Below are 16,108 nucleotides of genomic sequence, written 5' to 3' on the forward strand. Positions count from 1 at the left end.
TATATATATATATATACTTACTGAAAGGTAAGTAATTAATAAAACTGCTTTTTACATTTAAATATTTTATTGCCTCGAATATCGTTAAAATATATTTACAATTTATTTTATTATAAAACTGATTCTATAGATATATTACATGTCTCAAATTTCCACTCATTTCAGTAATCTTTCCATGATTTTTGCAACAGCAGTCATATCTGCACGCTTTTCCGTAATATTTGTTATTTGTCCTAATAGCGCATTAAATAATTTTTTCTTGCCTTTTTTATATCCTGATACGATTTTTGGATTTTGCTCAATAATTTCTAAACATATCTGTTCTAGTTGTTTCTCGTCTGATATTAAGAACCAATTGTGTTCTTCAATAATCTGTATAATGAACAAAGATAATTGCAATATAAAAAAAATTCAAATTTTACATGTAGCAAATCATTTATAAAAAAAGATAAGATCTTACCTCTCTCGGAAGTTTCTTTTGATCAACTGTTAATTCGTCCAACACTTTCTTCGCTATTATTAAATTAACTAATTTATCTTGTAACAAGTCAATCAATTGACCAATGTAATCTTTATGCGATATGCTAAGAATTTGTTATATAGATTAGTATTCTTCGATTCAAAAATATTATCTTATTTAGATAAAAAGAGAAATCTTACCAGAATTCAATCGTGAGTTTGTTTTTATGAACAAAAGTTAGTACTTCCATAACGAGGAACTTAGCGACCGATTGCGGTTCACGATTTTCATCTTTTATTATTTCATTAAATAATTGTAATAATTCAAAGTCGCTCTAAAAGATGCGGCATATTAGAAATATCCTTCATATTTGTTTAAGTATACATTTCGACTTACCATTAAAGAAATAATTATTTCAGGAGATATTTTGAGAACGTCCTTTAATTTCTGGCGTATTTGTTCTGGTAATTCGGGTAGTTGTCTTCTCAATATCACGGCATCGACTAAATTATCTTTATTTGGTAGATCTTCTCTGACATGTATACGTAAAGGTGGCAAGTTTGTCTCAGGCATAAATCGGTAATCCTGAAAGTAAATTATTTTTTGTAGCAGATTCAATAACGCGATAATCTGTTAAGAACGACATGAAATTGAGAAATTAGATTACTTCCTTATCTTCTTTCTCACGCATAGGAATGGTTTTCTTTTTTATTGCATTCCAAGCGCGAGTCTCGTTAAATATCTCACCACCAGCCTCGAGAATAGAAATGTGTCTATTTATTTCATATTTAACAGCCGCAGCGACAGCACGCACGCTTCCAATATTTTTTATTTCAGTTCTAACACCGAGACTGTCTTCTTGACTGCTTACAGAAACATTGGCATCAACACGAAGTGCTCCTTCTGTAATTTAAAACGTGACATAGTAGAGTTGTACGAGTAATAATTCGGGAGCAAAATAGTTTTTGTAAAATGACCTTCCATCTTGCAACTACAGACGCCTAGTAATTGTAATGTAAATGCAAGCTCCTTCACAAGCGCAGCTGCTTCTTCACCATCGACCAAATCTGGCTCAAATACAAACTCCATCAATGGTATTCCAGCACGATTGAGATCAATCAAGCTTCTGTAAGAGTGTTGAGTCAAGAAGTTAATTAGAATAACACTTCAGTTTTTATCAGTTTCTGACTAGAGCTAAAATTAATGATACCTCGCCAGATTTTCGTCATGTAAACTTTTGCCACTGTCTTGTTCCAACTGAATCTGCTTGATTTTAGAAGATTTTAAGTATGGTGTTTTGTGCACTCCTGGAGTAAATACATGAAACTTAATTTCACCATTGATTGCAATAGGTTGTCCTTGTTGGGTAATTTGAAATCCTGCCTAAACAATTGATAATTAATGAAGATGACAATGTAAAACATATTAAGACCATCTTATGATATTCTTGTTATTCACAGGCAAATCTGGATAGAAGTAGTGTTTCCTTTCGAACAAAGAAGTCTCGTTCAATTGGCAAGATAGTGCTAAAGCTGACAAAACGGCCGATTCCACGCTTCTTCTGTTTAATACCTATAACATATCCATATCTACAACAGTAATATTTGTTACTATTTGCATGTTTAACCAGTTATTAATAACTTACAGGCAACGTTCCTGGAGTGGCACAATCGAAGAATGAGACACATGAATTAATTCGATTGGCAAAGTTAGTAGATGCGCTGGAAAATAATTTTGATTTTGTTGCAATCTGAGCATGAATTTCCAAACCGACGATGGACTTCCACTTTTCCCTAAGCAAGAAGAAAGATAATAAAATTAATCTTAAATAAAAAATTTTATGCTAGACTCTTGTAATATACTAGAATACAAATGTATGATATATCTTAGAAGCAATAATAAATATTGCTTATAAGTAGAGAAATATTTATCATAACCTGTGATTACTTACCGTACTTTTGCTTCTTTTTGAATTTTAGTTGAAAGAAACCGACGTGGGAGATTAATATTTCGCATTTTTATCAATTTATGCATAAAAATAAAATATATTTCTTTTTTGATAATATTTTAAATTGATCTTTAAAAGCCGACAGAGTGACAGTCCGAGTTCGAATTGATTTTAGTGACCTCATGTGAGGAAACTAAGAAACTCCGAATGACAAAAACAGATTCTCTCGCGATCCTTGTCTCTCTTGCAATTGCTCTGTCCGCAAATTTATTAAATTATTAACTAATAAGATCATAGATGCTTTATTAAATTTGCTCACTTTTGTAATTTTCACTACATTGCATGATACACGATCGATGCCTTGATCACAAATTGTGTTATCAATCACGAAAATGCAGAAACCGACATTATCCACTCATTTTCGATGATACGTTTATCGGATTCAACCGCTCGGGGCGCATGTGTCGACATCGAGGTCGACTGTAGTGGACTATAGATAAAGGAAAAACTCGGCGAAGATTGGCGAAGATGGTGAAACGCGAAAAGACAGACGTGCACTTTTAATGGTCCGATGTCTAAATTAACAGTGAATAATAATTGCGTACGCGGCGGTTAATATGAGCGGACAGTCGCGCGTAATCAGTATAGTGTAGAAATACGAAATCATCGTGGCGCACATCAGCTGTGGATTTCGCGGTTTGCGAAGGTACGCAGAGAGAGAGCAGGATGTGCGCTTTGTTTATGGAGATCAGCTGTGCTCCTAAACACATCGCGTCATTCTTCCTGCTACTACGTGTGCTCTCGCCCATCAGCGAGCGACACTGCTATTTTCGTCATATAAAGGTCAGCCCGAATGCGGGGACAAAGCAATGAGCGTCACACGTACAATGTGCTGTGTGTCACGTCATTGTCCACTTAGAGAACTTGAAAAAAACCTTGCTCCAGAAAAAGTAAAAAAAAAAAAAAAAAAAAAGAATGGATAAGAGTCACATTTTTTTGATGATAAAATTATTCTAATCAACAAATGCAGCTAACTGAACGATTCAAGTCACTGGCTCTTCTGAATTGTCTCAGAAGAATAAAGCATAGATTCGTTTTCTTTTGTGTCGCATTTTATCTCTAATTATTATCTCTAATTATTGTTGTTTTAATGTGAAAGAATTGGTGAATTTTTAATAAATCAGGGGTTGTAGTGTTGTGCTTTAAATTTTTATGCTTTACATGGATTGCATTAATATATGTGATCATTGTTGGTTATTATATTCGAAGCAAGTGTGCGTAAAACAAGTGTATAATACATTAATGTGATACTTGAAAAGTACTCAAGGATAAAATGTGCAATTTGATGAGTAATTAATTGAGCAACCGACAAAGTTAATCTCATATGATAAAGCGTGTTCTCTTATAATAAAGAAAATTCCTGCAAACAAATTATAAAGGAAATTTATTCAAAAAGTCTGCATCAGAGATATATGTATATTTAAATATGCAATATCAGTCGTTTTATGATAAAAACAAATGTGTCACTAAAAAAAGATAATTATTTTTTGTGCAAAGAACTGTATCAATGAATTGTTGGATTAAAATTGTGCTTGAATTTGTTTTTCATGAACAGCTATTTCTGTAGAAATTTTTATTTTTTAATTGTAGATTTTTTCTCAAGAATATAGAATTTTTTCTAAATTTTTATTCTCTATTTGGTTACAAAATAGGCAGTTTGATGATCATCATTAAATTTAATAGTTTATAAACATTGTTACAGTGCTAAAATTTTTATTCATTATATGAGTTTTCAAATTTATATAATCTGAACTAATTTATATTACTCTTATATTGTATAGGATGACAAACGGAAAGGTGTTTAAAGTGAAGTGCTATAATAATAAAGTGAAGTGCTAATATTATTGTTCAATGAATGGATAGAACGGATTGAATGAATTATACGTCGTTTTATAGAAGAAACTCGTTAATTTTATTACATGTACTATGAAAGAAGTATACAATAATAAAGTGATTAAAATAAACATTATAAAAAATACTACAAATTTATCTGGGCGCTTAATGATAAATATTTTCAAAGTGTTATCTGCCAAAAAACACTGATAAACTATAAGAGAGTGTTCGAAAATACATTCAGAGCCAGTAATGTTAGAAAGTGTATTTAATAATTTACAAAAACTTTTGAGTTTCTGTGTCGATTTCAATAGACAATACTTTGAAAATATTTATCACTGAGATACATTTTAATACTTTTTTAATGTTTATTTTAATTACTTAAATAATGTGTACTTTTTTCATATTATTTGCAATACAATTGACGAGTTTTCTCTACAAAATAACATTTAATTTATTTTCTGTTTATTTGTCTTAAAGTAAAAGCAATTTATTTTAGACATCTTTCATCTTCAATGATCATTCTGTATATTGAATTATGTATAGTATATTATAAACAGACTTTTATAAATTAATTCACAAAAATATTTGAATAAAATTTTTGTTGTAAATTTTTTATACTCTTTTGAATATATCATTTTGATGGATAAATTATCGCAATTGTAACCTGCTGTCTCATTAGTGTCTTAATTTAACAATAAATTTTTACATTTTAGATGCTTGTGAAGCAACCATTGACTGGTAGCTAAATAAATTTTATGACATGAAAGAATGAAACGAGAAACTGTCATTACCTGTGTGGAGCCAAACCGACGTGCGGAAACGGTAAGGTTTGATTGATTATGAAAAGTTACATTAATGCAATACATTGTTTGTGTATTTAATTTGTCCTAATATGTTATACTTAGTTTATATGCAATTGTTTTTGTTTGTCTCTAAGAACCCTGTTATTTGTGTTATTAGAAGAACTAATTCAGACGCCGCGGAAGTATTTTTCACCTGAGGGGGCAAAATTTATAAAGGGGATACATAATACATTCATAATATGTATATGTATATGTATGTAACTCTATTCAAACACCATATAGTAGGCCACTCAGTGGATAGTATAAATGTGCGAAAAATATGCACAGATTGTTTGTTCTAATTAACTTAATGCGCTTAATTTTCTTCGTTATATAGTGTCCTTTAATTGAACGAGTAAATAATCAAAAAAAGAAAAAGAAAAAAGAAGAAAAAAAAAAGAAAAATAACCCATTTTTTCACCTTTGATGTAAATATTTGATGCTCAATATTTTCGATCATGAAATACCTGAAGAAAACAGAAAAATTTCAGAGAAGCGTAGCTTATGAATTATCTCTGAGTGATCGCCTCCCCCCCCCCACGGTTTCGCGGCGTCTGAACTAATCTGCGCTTAAATGCATTTTAGAAAACCTGAATTTCTATTAGTTTACTAGTTCTACTGGCAGTGAAGTGTTAACTTCTGTTAATTTTCACCTATTTACTAATTTCTGATTGTAGTACAATTGTCCTCAATTTGCAAATATTTAATTGTGAGTAATTTGAAAATGTGTAGATCTAAGATCCATAGCCAATAAATTTAAAGATTTTTGGGAATATAAAATATTGCAAAATCCATGTATCAGCCAAAAATTGCACGTTAGATTACGAAGGAATGACTGCTTCTAATATTTGCAGTTTTATGTTATGCCAATTATACGATTAGAAGCATACATCATGTTTACTCTTTTCATCAAATTTGCATCTGAACGTCTATCATCTCTCTTGACATATTTGGATTTTATTCAATCGTTTAGAAAGTTTTGAACATGTAATTATTAATCATCATCATGTTTTACGTTATAATTTGCACTTGTAGATGACAATGGTACTTGACGGTAGCTACCAACGCATGCACCCTTACGAGGGACAGGGCGAGGAAGCGGACGATGAAGATGATCGCGAGGAGACACCGCAGGAATCGGGTGTGATAATCCACGTGGTACCGGAGGGGAACAAAGCGCGATGGAATCACATCGAAGATCTGGACTCATTCTTCACGAGAATGTATCGCTATCACCAGCAACACGGCTTTGTCTGCATGATGTTGCAAGAAGTTTTGGAACTAATGCAATTTTTTTTCGTAGTCACATTCGTTACTTTCCTCTTTTACTGCATCGATTACAGCAAATTATATAAGTATGTCACGGTCTCTTTTAATGACTCGCGAACCATCTTGTAATGTGTGCATCGCTTTAAAGAGCATTAATTATTTTCAGTGGTGGAGATGCCAACGATACCAGTCATAAAAGTGACGCTATAATGTGCATGGGAGATTGTATAAAATCGATTTCTGTGTTGTATTGGAGTCTTCTTGTAGTCGCGGCAATCTTTTTTATTCTCCAATTCTTCAAAGTTTTGTACCACATGACCCAATACTGGGAGATCAAAATGTTCTTCAATACGGCGCTCAAAATTGCCGACAATGAGCTAGACAATTTTACCTGGCACGAGATTCAAAAGCGAGTGATAGAAGTGCAGAAAGAGCAGGAAATGTGTATTCACAAAAGAGAACTCACAGAACTAGATATATACCATAGAATATTAAGACATAAAAACTACATGGTGGCTATGATCAACAAAAATCTCTTACCTCTGCGACTGAAACTTCCCATGATAGGGGAAGTCATTTTCTTGACACGAGGACTGAAATACAACATAGAATTACTATTGTTTTGTAAGTATGCTTAAACAACACATAATTTTTCCAGAAGCAATGATTAATATTGATTAATATTAATTATTCATTGATTCCAGGGGGGCCATGGTCGCCATTTGAAAACAATTGGCATCTAAAGGAAGACTATAAAAAACTGAATAAGAGGCAAGAACTTGCACGATTATTGTCCAAGCACATTTTATGGGTCGGTGTTGCAAACTTTGTCTTATGTTTTCTTATTCTTCTGTGGCAGGTTCTTTATACATTTTTTAATTACGCTGAGGTGAGTAATTGTTTTCCGATCGATAAAAATATTAATCCATTAATCCGGTTCGTATCAATTTACGATAAATCAACTAATATTACATTTTTTCTCATTTTAACATCGAAGAAAGATAAATATAACAATTTGTTCTTGTTATCTAGAAAATTTGCTCATTTAGCAATTGTAATTAGCATTGCTTCCATTGTTTAGAGAACTATATAGAGAATTGTTGCGAAGCACTACGTGGAGTCAATCTCGATATAGAACCGCAAATGATTAACGACACAATTACACTTGCGCCAGAGTAAGATAAAGAATTAATATGCAATAAAAATGTTACAGACTATCAAACGAGAGCCAAGCGTTCTGGCGATGCGAACGTGGTCCTTGTATGGCCGGCTGTATCTACGTCATTTCAACGAGCTTGACCACGAATTGAACGCGCGTCTCAGTCGCGCGTATCGTCCCGCATCAAAGTACATGAGCAGCTTCACGTCTCCGATAATGACAGTGGTTGCAAAGCATATTGCGTTCATTACCGGTAGTGCAGTGGCGGTATTGTTGGTTATAACGTTAATTTATGAGCCGACGTTCTCGATGGAACGTGTGGTTGCGCTGATGACCATACTGGGCGCGGTGGCGGCGGCCGCGAAGGCGATCGTGCCCGATGAGAATCTGGTCTGGTGTCCCGAGACTCTTCTAACCGCGGTACTGGCTCACACGCATTACAGACCGGACAGTTGGCGCGGTACCGCCCATACGCAGACCACCAGGTCGCAAGTAGCGCAGCTGTTCCAATATCGCGCGGTGCATCTCTTAGAAGAACTGATCTCTCCGTTCGTGACAACGTACATTTTGTGCTTCCGTATGAGACACCGGTCCTTGGAGATTGTAGATTTTTTTCGTAACTTTACTATTGAGGTCGCCGGGGTCGGCGACGTGTGCAGCTTCGCCCAGATGGATGTGCGGAAACACGGCAATCCCATGTGGCAAACTGTAGCGCATAGTCCCACAGTCTCGCTACTGCCGGAGGATCGTACTGCGGGTTACGACAATCAGTTCGGCGTCGATCCGAATAAGTACCAGATGCCGATGTCGAATTATTACACCCAGGCCGAAGACGGCAAAACCGAGTTGTCCCTCATACACTTCACCCTAACGAATCCCGAATGGAAGCCGCCATCCCACGCGGAGAATTTTGTCACCGCTTTGAGAGAAAGGGCTAAGAAGGAAGTGAACACGGATCCTGATCCGTGTAATAATCCTCTGATAGCTAGCTTAAATAGCTTGTCCGGTCTTGGTGTAAGTACTTATTTTCTTCAATTTACCGACTAAATTTTACTATACATCTGCATAAAGCATTTTGCTTAGAACTCTCTTGATTTGAATACTTTGTCTTCTTGTAATTTTACTTTATTTTTCTCCTACTGTTTTTTCTGCGTTGCTGTTGCTGCATTGAAAAATGCTGTCGATGAACTTTGTAATTTTTTAACTTTTTATTCGACACTAGATAACATTTTGAACAATTTAAGATCAATAGCGTGTCTTTTTAAATTTATATTTTGTATTTTTTATTTAAATATTTTACATGTGTTTTGATTAACATTAACATTTTTCTTAGGATATTATTTCTGCTTTATGTCTGCTAACACTTTTTTATTATTTGTTTGTTGAAAAGTGTGAGAAAAATGATACAAAGATGTAAATTTTGTATTGCAGTATAAGGAACATGTATCAAACATTATTCGAAGCACGATAAATCAAATGAGTGTGTCCAGCATGAGTAACATTTTCACAAATCAGCCAGGCACGTCGGCCACATCGGTCGGTGTCGATCAGTCTTTCGGCACAAAATCTATACGTCGAGGTGTAACTAGGACGGAGGGTCCATTGCACAATGAGAGAGGATTCCTGTTTGATTTGCAGCAAGGTGTATCGAATCAATCGCTGGGTGCTTCTGTATTTGGATCGGGTATAGGTACCAGTTGTGGCATGGAAATGCACACTGATCTATCCGTACCTACGGAATTAACTGCTGCCGACATGTCTTTGTCTACATTGTACCTGCACGAGCTTCATCATAGACAAGTAAGTAATTCAATCGATTTTTATGATGCAACAAGCGCTATAAAATACGATATAACAAAGAATTGCAATAACTTCGATATGAGAACCCAGAGATAACTGTCTGGATTTTAGGTAAGAAGAAGAGGTTACCAGGAAACGGCAACAAGAAGTATATGGCAGCGAAGTCCGGCTCAGGAGTTAGCGACGCTACCCGAAGTTAGACAAGAGAGAGTGCCACTCTTGTTACATCAAGATTCTTCTCTAAGAAAAACCAGAGAATCCTAACGTTACGCTTGAAAGTTTATTTGAATAACGTCCGAATTCGCGCAATAACCATCTCTTTTAGCGGAATAAAGTGATTTGTATCTATTTTATTATGATTCATGTTTTATTTTATAGTAAGCAAAACTCAGAAATTATTGTTTCTCACGATTGACCTCTCTTCCATTCGATTTACGTCCACTAATCGGCGCTTGAGCGAGAAAGCCAGCCGTAAGATACAGTAACTATCAAGCTTTGATAAGTAAGTAATCGCAATACATCCGAGAGTGGAATTATTGTCCACTTTCGATGCTATGTAAATTAATTACGTTTCCTTAATATTTTTAATATTGTGTATAGTAGAGAGAGGGGAGGAGGGGGAGAAAGAGAGGGCGTGCACGCGTGCATATTTTTCTCCTCTTTTCTTCTCCTTTTTTTCCTTAATGTGTGGCCAACGATTTAATAATGCCTATTCTTAATGTCAAAGGCCTACCTGAAAACTTACATTTTACATGTAAAATATTGACGCTTAGAGTTATTGTATTTTATGTTCTGACATATTGCAGGTTCTACGTACATTATTACTTAAAAGTTTGGAAAATCTTACAATTTTTAAATAAATTAATCCTTTTCTTTTACAGATACAATTAGGTTCTCAAAAATATCAACGTATAAACTTGAGAAACCACTTAAGTAAAATTTATGATTAAAGTAACACAAAATTACATACATAGTATCAAATAGATTAAACTTTTTTTGCAAAAGAATTCTTTTTCGATTTTATTACTTTTTTGACACATTCTTGATTATCTAATAATTAAATTTGGACATTTTTGCTTTAATATGTCTCAGATGGTGCAAATGTAAAATTGTTCGTTCTTTTGTGAAAAAAAAAAAACAGTTTAATCAATTTTAATTTTGATTATGTATATATAGTATGCTTAATTATAAACATATATATATAAACAAGACATATATATATGTGTGCTTATGCAAAATATATACATACATTATATACATATATACACACGCGCGCGCATGTGTATACACGTATGTATGTATAACTTTGCGATTGTTTTAATCGTAAACTCTACTCAAATAATATATGTTCGTTGAAAAAAGTATATTAATATTTTCAATAAAATATTTCCATCTGATTTAATCTAAAAATTATAAAATGTTTCAAATTTTTGAACGATAATGTACGTATAAGAGACAATTAATTTTTAGCTTTTGACAGGCGTTGTTATACTAGAAACGAACGTGTTAAAAGTTTATTTAAAAAGAACAATTAAAATATTTTGAATGTAAATGAGTTGAATGTAATTTAATAGTAATAATCTCTTTTGAAGTCAACAGAAAATTAAAAGAGAAAAACAAAATAATATTCTTATGTTTAATATAAAAAAATTGTAATTTACATATTAATTTTAATCGCCTCCTACGATGCCACGATTCTCTCTAGTCATACGAAATTAATATCGCGCCGTAGTATACTTCTCTCCTTTTTTTAGATGTAAAGTCGTTCTTATTTATTTTTAACATTTTATTTCTATTCTTAGCGCTATTTTATATATGACGGCGGTTAAAAATTGATGGCTAGGGTAACTCGTAGAATCATATGTACATAAGATCGCGATATTTTCAATAATGCCGCGATAAGGATGATAGTTAAAGGATCAGTCACGTCTTGTCTTTTGACGTAACGGAGGTTGTTACGAAGTATATTTAAGACAAATTTAGACTACTCTACTTATTCTTTGTTTATATGCCACATTTAGTAACTTAATACGAAATTCATGATTTTTAAGTGAATTGACGTATAACAAGTAACAAGTTAAATAAGAGAATACGTTTTGCTAAATCTTATATCGATGTGATTCTCGTGATATGAGAAATTAGCGCTATAAGGGATATCTGTAATTATCATTATGACGAAAATAAATAAATTTCATAATAAATTAATTTCAGAATTAGTCTTTCTAATTAATCTTTAAGTCGCGAGATGTCAAATACGATGCAGTAATGACACGAATATTGCGAATATTACACGATACTCAAAAGTGAAAAAGTATTAATAATGCCAATACGCGCAGAAAGCTTTTGTCTTGTAAACCATCTTGTAATAATTGACAATCACATAAGTACAAGAAAATTGACTATCAACAAAATGCATGGAAATATGAACGCTTGTCACACACAAGAGGTAGAGATTGTATCGTCAACTTCTAAGTTGATAGATGCTTCCAAATACAATCTGCGGTGTAACCGCAATATTAGTGAAAAAATGACAAAGAAGGATTTTATTTATGACATCCCTACAGCTGCGCAGACCATGAGAAAGGTACCTTATCTTACCTTATCAATTCACGATAATTTTATTTGCTAATTCACACAGCGACTTTCGAGATTTAGTCTGATCAATCAATATTCAACATTGACTTAGAGCAAAAAATCAAAATTATTAGAATATTGAATCAACTTTTTGTTTATTGATAACTATTAAAATGCACATCCCAATGTATGAAAATAAAGTTTATGATTTGCAGCTTGAGATACAAAAACGACCGTTCATACTTCAGATACAGCTACGGCGAAAAATGTACGCTAACTCAAAAATGCCACTACGGTATATAATTTCTAAAAATATAGATCATGATGGTAGTGGTGATGCAACTGTAGTAAGTAAATATTTATAAAAACGTACAGAATTTCTATTTTTGTATGTTTGGTGTTTAAACAAAGATACTTTTCCCTGTTTCATAGTTTTGAATGAGTAAAACAAGACAAAAAAGAAAGAGTAAAGGAAGAATTTTTTATTTAGAAAATTTTCAGTGTTTTTTTTTTCACTAATTTTAACCAGCACATTAGAATAACGATTAAGATTAGTGTCAATGACAGTATTACTACATGAACAAGAAATAGACAGGCATTGATGAGTTCAATACATTATTCAGGATAAAAACTAAAACACATTACATTTGAATTTTTTGCTTTTTTGTTTTTTTCCATCTATCTATAATTTGACATTAAAAACCAATAATCTTGTCAATTAGGTTTTTTCTCTATTTCTTATGAGATTATTTTCTGTTAAAACTAGTAAAACTAGTTAAAACTAAAAAAGTATAAATAATGTGAGTATCACAGCAATAGAAGACATTTATGGAATAAATAAAGAAAATTTTTTGAAATAAATAAGAGTATTTAGCTTTTTTTATTAAAAGTTAATTATATCACTGTCACTAATTTTGATCTCAGAAATCTTTATCTCTATCAAGATCTTCGAAATATATGGGCAATTATTAATTATGGCATATAATAATGTAGAATTCAAATTTAACTAAATTTAAATTAAATTTAAATTTTTTTGAATTAAATTAAATTTAAAGTATAAATTTGCACATTTAAATATCTACCTGATTTTGAATAATTTTATGTAAATCTTATATATCGAATTTTAACTTTTTTGCAAAGTAATCAAAATCTTTTATATGTTGTAAAATAAAAAAACTTATTTTGTTTTTAATAATCAAGTCAAAATATTATAAATACTGCTTAATTATTAAAGGAACAAGGTTATTATTCTATTAACAATATTATTCTATTTAAATATTGCAAAAGTGTGTTAAGTTTTTATAAAATCCAAACTTAAAATTTTATTGTCAAATTTTTTTCAGGTTACTAATCGACGCACTTTAAAATACAAGTGCAACTTCTGTCACGAACCTATTGCCACGTTGTTTTCTCTGTCGACTCATGTTAAATTCCACTGTCAAACATACTGCAAGATATGTTATTGGATTTTGGAGCAAAATGAGACTATGAAACAGCATATCAGCAATTGTCATGAAAATAGTCCGGGGATAGCAAACTAAAATCTCATTTAAAAACGTTGTTTCTGCATTCCAAATAAAACTCTATATAATCTAAATAAAAAATACTTAAATAAAATTTACGCAAAAATAAAAAATTCTCTATTTTTGTAAAATTAATAAGTCACGCCACATTATTATGTTATATTTATCTTATTTTCATAAAATGGATATATAACATCTGTTCTTTAACTTTATTTTGTAGTCAAGATTTATTTATTTTGCATTATTCGTGTAAGAGATCATTATTACGCAGGTGGTGGGATCTTTCGTCATAGCGGAAACAATAAAGGAAAACTGAACGAGCTGATGCGCGTTGTCAGTCCGCGTTACTTTTCCGTGAGATATATAAATAAATTAAGGTCTCTAGTGACTATAAACGGTGCTGTTCTGAAGTTGTATAAAAGGGTCGCGATTGTCAAGAGGTCCTGAGTGAATAAATATAAGGGAAATCTCTGACGAAGCAATACGGAGGAAATAATTTGTACTTGTAAATCAGTGCTCGGAATTAGTCTGAACATTTCAGCCGATTTCCGTGGTATACGCCTCCTTTCCTCTCCTTACCGCGCGCGCCGCAGCCGCTAGGGCCAGCGCCGCCGAGCGTTAGGAGCGACACTATCTGATTATGAGTGGGTTCTTTTCCCTATTTATTAAAATTTTAAAAAATGTATTAAAATTTATTAAAAATAAATTTTTTATTTTTAAATTTATTAAGTGGAAATATTTCAATAGATTTCCACGTCACCCATGAGATACTAATGCTGACGCGTTTTTTTTTAAATGGTTTCCCCCGTAGACCTATTCCACTAAAGATAAAAATAAATTCTTAATTTAAAAAAAAATATATATGTAAAAGAGATTTTCTTAATTAGATTTTCTTAGCCTTTTATGAGAATGAACAATTGATGCAATAATGTAGATAAAAACCACTTTTTGAAAAACGTGTTAGTATTAGTACCTCATGGGTGACGTAGAAATCTATTGAAATATTTCCACTTAATAAATTTAAAAAAAAATTTATTTTTAATAAATTTTAATAAATTTTTTTAAATTTTAATAAATAGGGAGAAGAATCTACTCATAGAACCTAATCAGATAGTGTCGCTCCTAACGCTCGGCGGCGCTGGCCCTAGCGGCTGCGGCGCGCGCGGTAAGGAGAGGAAAGGAGGCGTATACCACGGAAATCGGCTGAAATGTTCAGACTAATTCCGAGCACTGTTGTAAATAATTTAGTTTAAGAATAAATCATAGTATATACGCACATATTTCTCCTTACAAAATCTATTTTTTTAAGTGAACGGATTTTGATCTCTGATCAATTAATCACTATTTTACTATGAATTCAAGTCTTTTGACGGAGACGATGCAATGACGTCATTGGTCAACTTTGGATCGATTAAAATCCATTCACTCGAAAACACTATTAGTGATTACGGTTGCTCAATTAAAGTTAGAAAAATCAAAAGCTCAGTTCTGATTACGGCTACAGAAATTGTGTGCTATAGCCTTTAGCGATGCGTGAATCGTACTATTATTTCGTTAAATAAATATTTAGATGTGATAAATGAGTGAAATTGATCTATGCGTATTCTTCCAGATCGATAAAAATGCGACAATCAAAGTAAGAACTTTTTTCGCACTTCGCACCAGAATTTGAACATTATTATATATTATACTGATTTTAATCATGCTCTTTTAATGTTGCTCTTTTTGTTATTCTCAAAGTTTGAGAAATAAAGACACCGATAACGACTAATCATTATCAAATAAATAAATATCAAATTATTTATCGTTGTAGTGTACTTTTTTGCTTCTTGTTTCATTACTTTAAGCTCAATCTGCAATGTGCTTTTTGATTTTTGTTTTCTGCCTTTTTGCCTTTATGTAAAGGCATATTTTTCTTCGGAAATTCAGAAAGGAGAAATTCTAAATCACGGTGTTTTTTGACTCCGTGCGACAAACACATAAAAAGGAAAAATACGAAAGGCAGAGAGCAAGAAATAATACGCAAGAAGCATATTGTGTTGACCAGGCCTTAAACATTCAGTCGCACGAATACAAAAAAACAGATCCCAATAAATCAAAACAGATCCCACGTACTAATTATCATAATTAGGCAGCCTGATATACTTTTGTTTTTTATTATATATGGAGAATGTATATTAAATAAAGTAATACACAATACTTACGCAAAACATACTCCGTACTACTCAGACGCTTCAGGCAATCAATTAGTTCGGATAGTTCGAACTTCAAGTTCGGACGTCAAATAGTTCGGACGCTTTGAGCTAAAAGTATGTTCGAACTATCCGAACTAATCAAGACAAATAAGCTCTCGAGCTCTCGTTTTGATTGTTTTTTTTTATTTGAAATGCATTTCATCGACACTTAGTTCTTTGGGTTTGCAATGCCTCAATTGTTATAATAAATATGAATAAATATAATAAGATCGTATAAAGAAGTAAAATTAAAAGCAAAATCTACATTATTTTTATACGTTTTCATTCTTTTTTTCCGTTTACAAGTGATACTCGTGTACTATTTGATTTTAAGTACATAAATAGTGCGTGTAATGTAAACATATCTAATAGGTCGCGAGTTTTGGATGTTTGGAAGAAATAT

General features: G+C 32.3%; 3 protein-coding genes across 5 annotated transcripts; 2 read left to right on the top strand and 1 right to left on the bottom strand.

Annotated features, from left to right (window-relative positions):
- Positions 1-48: 48 nt before the first annotated feature.
- Positions 49-2,902, bottom strand: GatB (glutamyl-tRNA(Gln) amidotransferase subunit B, mitochondrial). Its single transcript, XM_067347096.1, has 10 exons — positions 2,412-2,902; positions 2,106-2,253; positions 1,919-2,032; positions 1,671-1,843; positions 1,438-1,586; positions 1,128-1,363; positions 857-1,045; positions 661-794; positions 461-584; positions 49-372 (listed from the first exon to the last, which is right to left on the bottom strand). The coding sequence occupies exons 1-10, from the start codon at positions 2,492-2,494 to the stop codon at positions 157-159; spliced, it is 1,566 nt and encodes a 521-aa protein (XP_067203197.1). The 5' UTR covers positions 2,495-2,902; the 3' UTR covers positions 49-156.
- An 8-nt stretch (positions 2,903-2,910) lies between these two features.
- On the top strand, positions 2,911-9,727 carry Atg9 (autophagy-related protein 9). Of its 3 annotated transcripts, none has more exons than XM_067347091.1 (8): positions 2,911-3,358; positions 5,018-5,126; positions 6,182-6,501; positions 6,582-7,039; positions 7,120-7,304; positions 7,629-8,588; positions 9,006-9,374; positions 9,486-9,727. In XM_067347091.1, exons 2-8 carry the CDS (start codon positions 5,073-5,075, stop codon positions 9,636-9,638), a joined length of 2,499 nt encoding a protein of 832 aa, XP_067203192.1. In that variant the 5' UTR covers positions 2,911-3,358; positions 5,018-5,072; the 3' UTR covers positions 9,639-9,727. The 3 variants fall into 3 exon arrangements, with proteins under 3 accessions (XP_067203192.1, XP_012230938.1, XP_012230939.1); XM_012375515.2 differs by having other exon boundaries at positions 2,911-3,251; XM_012375516.2 differs by having other exon boundaries at positions 2,911-3,114.
- Positions 9,728-11,692: 1,965 nt separating this feature from the next.
- On the top strand, positions 11,693-16,000 carry LOC105677108 (uncharacterized). The gene is made up of 3 exons (XM_012375487.2): positions 11,693-11,958; positions 12,164-12,295; positions 13,292-16,000. The coding sequence occupies exons 1-3, from the start codon at positions 11,695-11,697 to the stop codon at positions 13,487-13,489; spliced, it is 594 nt and encodes a 197-aa protein (XP_012230910.1). The 5' UTR covers positions 11,693-11,694; the 3' UTR covers positions 13,490-16,000.
- The last annotated feature ends 108 nt before the right edge of the window (positions 16,001-16,108 follow it).

Source organism: Linepithema humile, chromosome 1, assembly GCF_040581485.1.
Source record: "Linepithema humile isolate Giens D197 chromosome 1, Lhum_UNIL_v1.0, whole genome shotgun sequence".
Classification (NCBI taxonomy): Eukaryota; Metazoa; Arthropoda; class Insecta; order Hymenoptera; family Formicidae; genus Linepithema; species Linepithema humile.